Here is a 10,539-nt window from a genome sequence, read left to right on the forward strand (position 1 = left end):
CGATCTTCTAACTTCTCATTGGCTAGGCTCGTCACATGACGCAAGAGGAAAACTCGGTACACGGAAATACGTTTCCTGCACGATCCCGGTAAAAACTTTCCTACACGTGTCCCGTTTCACGGCCGGTCCGGTTTGTTTACCCGCAGAGACCCGGAGGAGAGTCCGGCTGCAGCGGGGAGTCTGCTCCGGTGAGTGTCTGACTGATGTTAGTGCAGGAGTCCGGCTCAGTCCGGCTCAGATCGGCTCAGCCCGCTTCGGCCCGGCGGTGACATGAGGCAGCTGGCGGGTTGGGAACGGATGTGGAGCCGGATGTCAAACCGGGCCGTTTGGTTCTGGTTTATATTCAGGTCTTATATGGGTCTCCTCATCCGGCTGTGATTGAAAGCTGGTGGGCGGGATTAGTCAACCATCACGATGCTGGACTGGTTCTGGTCCCAGATCAGTCTTGGGCTGCAGCTCCGACACCGTCAGTTTGGAGAAAAAACATCTCAACCCACAACGAACTCCATTAAAAAATCATCTAATTCAACGTCGCCTCGTCTGCCTGCTGCAGAGATTCACACTGTCGGATGTGACTGACGGGATGTGATGAATGTTCTGGAGAAGTTATTAATTATTCATGTTGAGTCGGTGCCGAACTGAAGAGTAGCCCATCAGATCCGTGAGACAAGTCCCACTCCTGTTTTCTATGTCGGCATTGTGAGCAGCGCTGCAAACTGATTTAAACTTGTGCAGTTTCTAAACGTAGTTTGGCACGGAGCTGTTAAATGTGCCAGAGATGGATGGGTGGTGTTATTATATTATAAATTATATTACTTATTATTACTTACTTATCATATTAAATTATAGACTCCCAGATGTCCAGTATGATCTAATGTGGTCTAATGTGGTCTACTCTAATCTGCAGAGCTGGAGGATGTCTGAAGAGGTTCTACATGAGGGGGAGCAGCCCCAGTCCCCGTCCCAGGCCCTTTCCACCCAGTCCCCGTCCCAGGCCCAGTCAACCCAATCAACCCAGTCCCCATCCCAGTCTAAGTCACAGTCCCAGCCCGGTTCCAGTTCTTCCAGCGGGCCGACCTCAGCCAGCCAGTCTTCCAGCGGCTCGGGGACGCTGAGCAGCGTGGACACCATCCCCGTCACCCTGCCGTCCGTCCCCGAGGAGCCCGAACCACAACCCTGGGGCCGCCTGCTGCCCATGGCCCGAGGCTTCAGGAGCCACGGTGACTTCACTGTTTATAACCTGACATGCTAACATGCTAGGACTGATGCTAGCAATGAGGCTAGTGCTAACGCTAGTTCTAAAACTAGCCTCATTAGTACTAACACCATCCTTAACTAGTCCTAACTAATAACTAGTACAGGCCTTACGTGAAATCTAAAGCAGTCTGAACGTGAATCCGACCAGCGGACCAGCTGCTCGCCGTCCTGCTGCCAGTTTAGTGGAACTGATGTGAGAGTTTGTTTGTTTGCAGACTGTTTAGAGGACCAGTACCTGTTTGGACGGGACTCTAAGTGTAACTATGTTCTGGATGATCCGGACGACAGACGATCCAAAAGGTTCAGAATCTACAGCAAGAAACACTTCAGGATCTACAGAGTGAGATCACTTCCTGTTTACTAATTACCGATTAATGACGATTATCTGTGACCGTAGACCCGGTACATGTCTGTCTGCCTGTCTGTCTGCCTGTCTGTCTGTCCGTCAGGAGGGCAGCGAGGTGTTTGTGGAGGACTACAGTAATAACGGGACGTTTGTTGACGGGAAGCTGATCGGTAAAGACAAGAAGCTTCCTCTGGTCAACAACGCGGTGCTCGCTCTGTCCGAACAACGCAACAAAGGTCCGACAGAATGAACCAGTGAAGTTAAACAACTGTACACCGTCAGCACCAGGTCTCACCTCATACTGTCTCTCTCTCTGTCTGTCTGTCTGTCTGTCTGTCTGTCTGTCTGTCTGTCTCTCTGTCTGCCTGTCTCTCTGTCTGTCTGCCTGTCTGTCTGTCTGTCTCTCTGCCTGTCTGTCTGTCTCTCTGTCTGTCTGTCTGCCTGTCTGTCTGTCTGTCTGTCTGTCTGTCTGTCTGTCTGTCTCTCTCTGTCTGTCTGCCTGCCTGTCTGTCTGTCTCTCTCTCTGTCTGTCTGTCTCTCTCTGTCTGTCTGCCTGCCTGTCTGTCTGTCTGTCTCTCTGTCTGTCTGCCTGCCTGTCTGTCTCTGTCTGTCTGTCTGTCTGTCTGTCTGTCTGTCTCTCTGTCTGTCTGCCTGCCTGTCTGTCTGCCTGTCTGTCTCTCTGTCTGTCTGCCTGTCTGTCTGTCTGTCTCTCTCTCTGCCTGTCTGTCTCTCTGCCTGTCTGTCTGTCTGTCTCTCTCTCTGCCTGTCTGTCTGTCTGTCTGTCTGTCTGTCTCTCTCTCTGCCTGTCTGTCTCTCTCTCTGCCTGTCTGTCTCTCTGCCTGTCTGTCTGTCTGTCTCTCTCTCTGCCTGTCTGTCTGTCTGTCTGTCTGTCTGTCTGTCTCTCTCTCTGCCTGTCTGTCTCTCTGCCTGTCTGTCTCTCTGCCTGTCTGTCTGTCTGTCTCTCTCTCTGCCTGTCTGTCTCTCTGCCTGTCTGTCTGTAGTCTTTGTCTTCATTGATCTGATGTCAGATGATCAGTCCAGTTTACCTAAAGAGCTTCAGGAGAAATATCTGCTGACTCGGCGGATCGGCACGTGAGTAACGCCGTTCATACTGCAGTGATGTCACTTCCTGCGCCCCGAATGACTGCTTATAACACCAGAATGCACTGTGTGTGTGTGTGTGTGTGTGTGTGTGTGTGTGTGTGTGTTTCAGAGGCGTGTGTGGTGAAGTCAAACTGGCCTTCGAGAGATCCACCTGCAGAAAATTTGCTGTGAAAATAATCAATAAGAAGAATTTTCAGTCTGAAGGGGTGAGTCATCTCATCTGCTCTCTGATTGGCTGAGAGCTCTTCTTCTTTCATCCCTTCTTCCTTCCCTCGTTTCCTTCTTTCCTTCCTGTGACGGATGTAGCAGAAGTTAGAAGGTAAAAACTGAGAAAAACTACAAATATGGCATCTGAACATATCAGAGCTGAAGTCAGACTCTCTGATGTTCCTCTGGACCAATGACAGGCTACGATGGTGATCGTGTGATCTCTGTTTTTGTCCAATCACAGACAGCGACACGGAACGCAAAGACAGAGATTGAGATTCTGCAGAGAGTCGACCACGTGAGTCTGAAACCAAAGAAGAAGAGAAATGATTCTACAGACGTTCTCATCAGTTACTGACTGCACTTATCGCTCCTCCTCTCCTCTCCTCCTCCTCCTCCTCCTCTCCTCTCCTCCTCTCCCCTCCTCGTCTCCTCCTCTCCTCTCCTCTCTCCTCCTCCTCCTCCTCCTCCTCTCCTCCCTCCTCTCCTCCTCGTCTCCCTCCTCGTCTCCCCCCTCCTCCTCCTCCTCCTCCTCCTCCTCCCCCCTCCTCCCTCCTCTCGTCCCCCCCCCTCCTCTCCTCGTCTCCCCTCCTCTCCCCCCTCCTCTCCTCGTCTCGTCTCCTCCTCGCTCCTCCTCGCCTCCCTCCCCTCCTCCCTCTCGTCTCCTCCCTCCTCCTCTCCTCCCTCTCCTCCCCTCCTCGTCTCCTCCTCTCCTCCTCCTCCTCCTCGTCTCCCCCTCCTCTCCCGTCTCCTCTCTCCTCCTCATCTCCTCCCCCTCCTCCTCGTCTCCTCTCCTCCCCTCCTCGTCTCCCCTCCTCCCCTCCTCTCCTCTCTCCTCTCCTCCTCCTCCTCTCTCCCTCCTCTCCCCCTCCTCCCCTCCTCCTCCTCTCCTCCTCGTCTCCTCCTCGTCTCCCCCCTCCCCCTCGTCCTCCTCTCCTCCTCGTCTCCCCTCCTCTCCCCCTCCTCCTCCTCTCCTCCTCCTCCTCCTCCTCCTCCTCCCCCTTGTCTCCCCCTCCTCCTCCTCCTCCTCTCCTCCTCTCCCCCCCCTCCCCTCCTCTCCTCTCCTCCTCCTCCTCCTCCTCGTCTCCCCTCATCTCCCCTCCTCGTCTCCTCTCCTCCCCTCCTCCTCGTCCCCTTGTCTCCCCCCCTCCTCCTCCTCTCTCTCTCTCCTCTCCCCCTCCTCCTCTCCTCCTCCTCTCCTCCTCGTCTCCCCTCATCTCCCCTCCTCGTCTCCTCTCCTCCCCTCCTCCTCGTCTCCCCTTGTCTCCCCCCCTCCTCCTCTCCTCTCCTCTCCTCCCCTCCTCCTCGTCTCCCCTCATCTCCCCTCTCGTCTCCCTCTCCTCCCCTCCTCCTCATCTCCCCTCCTCCTCCTCTCCCCTCCCTCTCCCCTCCTCCTCGTCTCCCCCTCCCCTCCCCCCCCCCCTCCTCGTCTCCCCTCTCCTCCTCTCCTCTCGTCTCCTTGTCTCCCCCTCCCCTCCTCGCTCTCTCTCTCTCCTCCTCCTCCCTCCTCCCTCCTCCTCTCCCCTCCTCATCTCTTCTACTTGTCTCTTCTCCTCGTCTCCTCTACTTGTCTCCCCTCCTCTCCCCCCCTCATCTCCTCGTCTCCCCTCGTCGCCTCCTCTCCTGCCCTCCTCGTCTCCTCCTCGTCTCCTCCCCTGCAGCCTTGTCTCATAAAGACGGAGGACTTTTATCAGACGGAGGACAGTTACTACATCGTGTTGGAGCTGTGAGTTAAACTCATGTTGTTGCGTCAAACTTCATTCAAACTCACAAAACTTTATTTAAATGATCAGTCTGGTGTTTTTCTGTATTTTCCTTATTGACAACAGGAAGTGCTCCGATGTCAGTTTGACATCTGCTGCTTCTGATCAGTTTAATAATGTAACGTGCAGCTGAAGGACTGACAGAGCTGATTATAGATCAGTTCTCCTGCACAGCTCTGGGATCAGCTGCTCATCTCACTGTTGTCACGGTGACGGGTCACAATGTGTTTGTGTTTATGTGTTTATAACAATATGACATCGCGTTCAAAACGTGTTAATATGTTTCATCATTAAAACATAGTGACAGAGACTCACTTGGTTAGCTCAATTATTACTGTGCAAAAGATCATTATTCCAAATTATATTATCAATAAAATAAACATTATTTATCATAGTTGGGTGAAAAGTTTTAATTCATGTTGATAAATCAGATTCCAGACCAACAAAGAAAAAATCAGCATGTTTTTTATCTGCATCATCGTAGTGAGAAGTTAAACATCGAGCTAAGCTAGTTAAGCTAGTAAGCGCCAAAGGTAACTTTGCTCTAAAGATGGTCTTTTTAATCTGGTATCTGTGGTGATGTCAGGTCTAACTGTGTTTCTAACTCTGAGAAATGGACAGCAGACTGTGTGAACCAATCAGGACCCAGACTGGAGACTTGCGTTTACTACAGCAGCAACAGGAAGCTACGAGACAAAACAGGAAACGAAAAATGGGTGGAGGAGGTGATTTATATTTATCTGTCCCTCAGTTTCAATTTAATGAGCTTTATTGGCGTGAAAGACAAATATTAACAATAATAATAGTTATAAATAACTAATAATAATAATAAATGTATACCTATTTGTACAATCTCAAGCCCTAATAAATAGGCGTCGTGAAGGCCTTTTCACACCGGGAATGAAACGAATAAACTAAACTAAAATGCAGAATATCCGTTGACGATTTTTCGCGTTTAAACCTTTCACGCCAAGTCCGACATGAATATTTGTGTTCCGTGCAATCCACCGAAAATTAAAGCTTCGCACCGGCACACAATCATCTGTTCATCCTTGTCGTGGCGTCTTCAAGCAGCAGCGACGACGAGTTTCTAATGTATCGTTTGGCTCAGAAAAAGAGGAAACACTGGGTACATCCCTTATTACAAGACAGAAAGCAGAGCGGACAGGAGCTAGCGCTGCCATGACAATGAACACAAACAGAACGACCAGTATTTACTCTGGTGGCGTTTCAATGGATGTCCCTCAGGTTGTGGCAAGAGGCCAGGGGCCGATTGTACAAACACCTTAAGTTTTCGCCTTCAGTATGACGTTTAAGTCTTAATTTCTCCTTAGCTGAGGAACTTACTTAAGGGTGTTGCACAGAATCCCTGAAAAGGTTTCCTTAGTTAAAGGTGGGGTATACGATTCTGGAGAAATCCAATACCGCGACAAACACCACGATACAGAGCGAACAACAACTCAGAAAGTAATGTAACTAACGTTAGCTAGGTTGTGGGTTAGCTTAGCTAGCTTGCGGGTTAGCAAACTGTCGCTACAGCTGCTGCTGTGAAGCTAACAGCCAGAGAGGACGGGACGGTTTCCCAGAGTAGCACAGCAGCTCCAGACAGCGATGCTCACAACTCTCCTGCTGCTATAGCTAACATCACAACAACAGCTTGGCAAACTAGAAAGTCAGCTGAATGTCCGCAGGCAAGTCATTTAACGTTACCTGACACACAAATCATGGCTTTGTTGGCTGATAATTGCATTTCGGTAGTTTTCCATGCTGTCTGTACTCCATTTATAGGACTGAGGGGTAGGGTGTAGGTTATTGGGCTGGTTTGCCTCATGCTATCTAGTACATGTTTATCCCCATGAGTGTCAGTGGTGTCTGGTCTGTCTGCTGTTCTTGCATTCAGGTCGCCACAGATCAGGACATTTTGTTGGTTCTGGAACTGACTAGAATGGAGAAACTCTCATGATTGAAATAGGGTCACTCAGATGCGGGAATGTATGGAAGACAAAGGAAAACTTTATTAGTTGAAATCATCTGCCAGACATATAATTCTCCCTTTTTTATTAATTCCATTAAATGGGTTGGTTGAGATTTGTACCAAATGATCATTCCCCTGAGTTCCTGCCCTGTGTAACTCATTTCATTTTGGTAGATGGGATGATGGTTTCTCTATAATCTAGTGGACAACCAGTGGAAACATACGCCTGGCCTGGGGGGGTCTGAAGCTGGGCTGAAGATCTGAGGCTGGTGGTATTGTGGTCGTGGCTGGGGGGTCCAGGGTGGTATCTCTGTGGTCTCAGGGGGGTGGAGGCTGCTCTGCTGTTCATGGGTGAAGGGGCTGGGTTGCAGTTCGGCATCCCGACATCCTTCATGGTCTTGTAGAGGTGGACATGGTCATACAGGCAGTTCAAGTCAAGTGCTGGATGGTGTTCCAGGTTTACATTGGGCTTCCGGGTACAGTCCTGGGAGAGACTGGACTGGAGGAGTGGGGGAGGTAGGCTGCATTGGTGGAGTGGGGAGGTAGGGCGTTCTCAGCTGTACTGCCAGGTGTTGTCCTGCTCTCCCATCCTGCTGGCCAGGAGCTCCTCTGGGCTGTCAGGCTGTTGCTTGTTCACCTGTTCCTGAGTTGCACCAGTTCCATCTCCAGCTGAGTGAACTGTTCCTCCAGGAGGGCCATGGTGCGGAGGATCTGGGCTTGATCTGAGTAGGAGGGGGGGTCACGCTCTCTTTCAGGTGGTTCCACCGTCCTGGGGCAACTGGGAAGAGGGGTGTTGGCTTTATTCTCTTGGATGGAGGGCATAGAGGTGGTGTTGGTTGTGTCTGTCTCGGGGAGGAGGTTTGACCAGGAGTTGTCTCTTCTCTCTGTGCTACCTCCTTTATAGACTGGAAGTCTTTCTCAAAATGTCAGATTCACTGCACCATAACAGTCCTTTTCTTATATAAGTTGACTGTAATCAAGACACTCTCAGGGTCTTCTTCCTCTTTTATTTTGAGTTTCCACCCGTTGCAGATTCCCTCTTGTTTGACCAACCGGTAGTGGGAACTGACTGCTGTGTGCCATGCAGTCAGTTAACTTTAGGAAGTTTGTTATTTTCTTGGCTGTTTCCCGTCGTGGAAATCTCTTACTGAAGAGAACTTCTCACAGTGGAGGAGGAACAGCATCTCTGTCTCTACCTGTCGAGCAGGGACCACATACACGCTCCTCTCTGGGCCTGTATTTGGTCAGGATCGGCCTCTGTGTCGTATCTCACTGAGCCTGTATTTGGTCAGGATCGGCCTCTGTGTCGTATCTCACTGAGCCTGTATTTGGTCAGGATCGGTCTCTGTGTCGTATCTCACTGAGCCTGTATTTGGTCAGGATCGGTCTCTGTGTCGTATCTCACTGAGCCTGTATTTGGTCAGGATCAGTATCTGTGTCATAGCTCACTGAGCCTGTATTTGGTCAGGATCGGTCTCTGTGTCGTATCTCACTGAGCCTGTATTTGGTCAGGATCAGTATCTGTGTCATAGCTCACTGAGCCTGTATTTGGTCAGGATCAGCCTCTGTGTGTCACTGAGCCTGTATTTGGTCATCTCACTGAGCCTGTATTTGGTCAGGATCAGTCTCTCTCTCTCTCTGTTAGTTCAGGCTTTATTGGCATGAAAGTTTTGAAAAACCATTTTGCTAAAGCATCCGAGTACAAGTTGATCGACTATTTGGACAAACCAGTAATACAAATAAACAAATACACAAAAACAGTAATATTAGCAATAACACAACATAGATAAAATACAGTATATAACATCACAACTGTATATACAACCTGTCTCTCTCTCTGCCTGTCTGTCTGTCTCTCTCTCTGCCTGTCTGCCTGTCTCTCTGCCTGTCTGTCTCTCTCTCTCTCTGCCTGTCTCTCTCTCTGCCTGTCTGCCTGTCTGTCTCTCTCTCTGCCTGTCTCTCTCTCTCTCTGCCTGTCTGTCTCTCTCTCTCTGCCTGTCTGCCTGTCTCTCTCTCTGCCTGTCTGTCTGTCTCTCTGCCTGTCTGTCTCTCTCTCTCTCTGCCTGTCTCTCTCTCTGCCTGTCTGCCTGTCTGTCTCTCTCTCTGCCTGTCTCTCTCTCTCTCTGCCTGTCTGTCTCTCAGGATGGAAGGGGGAGAGTTGTTCCACAAGGTGAAGTCTCAGCAGCAGCTGGACGAGTCTGTTGCCAAACTTTACTTTTACCAGATGCTGAGAGCCGTCCAGGTGAGACTGAGTGACGCTGTTGCTATGGTAACCAGTACACACACAAGTCGACTGTATGTAACTGTGTGTGTGTGTGTGTGTGTGTGTGTGTGTGTGTAGTACCTCCACAGTAACGGGATCATCCACAGAGACCTGAAACCAGAGAACGTCCTGCTGTCCTCACAGGACGACGTCTGTCTCATCAAGGTACACACACCTTCATCCTCATCTTCATCACCATCATCCTCACAGCTACAGCAACACCTCTGTGTGTGTGTGTGTGTGTGTGTGTGTGTGTGTGTCAGGTGACTGACTTTAACCAGTCCAGGATCTTGGAGGAGGCCATGTTGATGAGGACTCTGTGTGGGACTCCATCTTACCTGGCTCCTGAAGTCTTCACTCACGCCTCCACCACAGGTTACAGCCTCGCTGTGGACGCGTGGAGCCTCGAGTCCTGCTCTTCGTCTGGTAGGCTCGCTCGTCCCTCGCATCCGTCTCACCCTCTCTCTCTCTCTGACTGTCTGACATCATGTCTGTTCGCCTGTTTCTAGTTTTTCCTCAGGTGTTAACCAAACTCTACCTGTCTCTCTCTCTCTACCTGTCTGTCTCTCTCTCTCTCTCTCTTTATCCCCATGAGTGTCAGTGGTGTCTGGTCTGTCTGCTGTTCTTGCATTCAGGTCGCCACAGATCAGGACATTTTGTTGGTTCTGGAACTGACTAGAATGGAGAAACTCTCATGATTGAAATAGGGTCACTCAGATGCGGGAATGTATGGAAGACAAAGGAAAACTTTATTAGTTGAAATCATCTGCCAGACATATAATTCTCCCTTTTTTATTAATTCCATTAAATGGGTTGGTTGAGATTTGTACCAAATGATCATTCCCCCTGAGTTCCTGCCCTGTGTAACTCATTTCATTTTGGTAGATGGGATGATGGTTTCTCTATAATCTAGTGGACAACCAGTGGAAACATACGCCTGGCCTGGGGGGGTCTGAAGCTGGGCTGAAGATCTGAGGCTGGTGGTATTGTGGTCGTGGCTGGGGGGTCCAGGGTGGTATCTCTGTGGTCTCAGGGGGGTGGAGGCTGCTCTGCTGTTCATGGGTGAAGGGGCTGGGTTGCAGTTCGGCATCCCGACATCCTTCATGGTCTTGTAGAGGTGGACATGGTCATACAGGCAGTTCAAGTCAAGCGCTGGATGGTGTTCCAGGTTTACATTGGGCTTCCGGGTACAGTCCTGGGAGAGACTGGACTGGAGGAGTGGGGGAGGTAGGCTGCATTGGTGGAGTGGGGGAGGTAGGGCGTTTCTCAGCTGTACTGCCAGGTGTTGTCCTGCTCTCCCATCCTGCTGGCCAGGAGCTCCTCTGGGCTGTCAGGCTGTTGCTTGTTCACCTGTTCCCTGAGTTGCACCAGTTCCATCTCCAGCTGAGTGAACTGTTCCTCCAGGAGGGCCATGGTGCGGAGGATCTGGGCTTGATCTGAGTAGGAGGGGGGGTCACGCTCTCTTTCAGGTGGTTCCACCGTCCTGGGGCAACTGGGAAGAGGGGTGTTGGCTTTATTCTCTTGGATGGAGGGCATAGAGGTGGTGTTGGTTGTGTCTGTCTCGGGGAGGAGGTTTGACCAGGAGTTGTCTCTTCTCTCTGTGCTACCTCCTTTATAGACTGGA

At 50.7% G+C, this 10,539-nt stretch overlaps 1 protein-coding gene across 1 annotated transcript in view; it reads left to right on the plus strand.

Annotated features, from left to right (window-relative positions):
- The first annotated feature begins 28 nt into the window (after window positions 1-28).
- The window catches only part of chek2 (checkpoint kinase 2), a 15,432-nt gene continuing 4,921 nt past the window's right edge, over window positions 29-10,539 (plus strand). The window contains exons 1-10 of the mRNA XM_044195818.1: window positions 29-188; window positions 908-1,220; window positions 1,473-1,597; window positions 1,707-1,839; window positions 2,605-2,695; window positions 2,817-2,913; window positions 3,159-3,212; window positions 4,576-4,640; window positions 8,795-8,894; window positions 8,994-9,080. Coding sequence (XP_044051753.1) covers window positions 917-1,220; window positions 1,473-1,597; window positions 1,707-1,839; window positions 2,605-2,695; window positions 2,817-2,913; window positions 3,159-3,212; window positions 4,576-4,640; window positions 8,795-8,894; window positions 8,994-9,080 — 1,056 coding nt within the window. The 5' untranslated portion in view covers window positions 29-188; window positions 908-916. The remainder of the gene's footprint in view (window positions 189-907; window positions 1,221-1,472; window positions 1,598-1,706; window positions 1,840-2,604; window positions 2,696-2,816; window positions 2,914-3,158; window positions 3,213-4,575; window positions 4,641-8,794; window positions 8,895-8,993; window positions 9,081-10,539) is intronic.

Source organism: Siniperca chuatsi, linkage group LG5, assembly GCF_020085105.1.
Source record: "Siniperca chuatsi isolate FFG_IHB_CAS linkage group LG5, ASM2008510v1, whole genome shotgun sequence".
Classification (NCBI taxonomy): Eukaryota; Metazoa; Chordata; class Actinopteri; order Centrarchiformes; family Sinipercidae; genus Siniperca; species Siniperca chuatsi.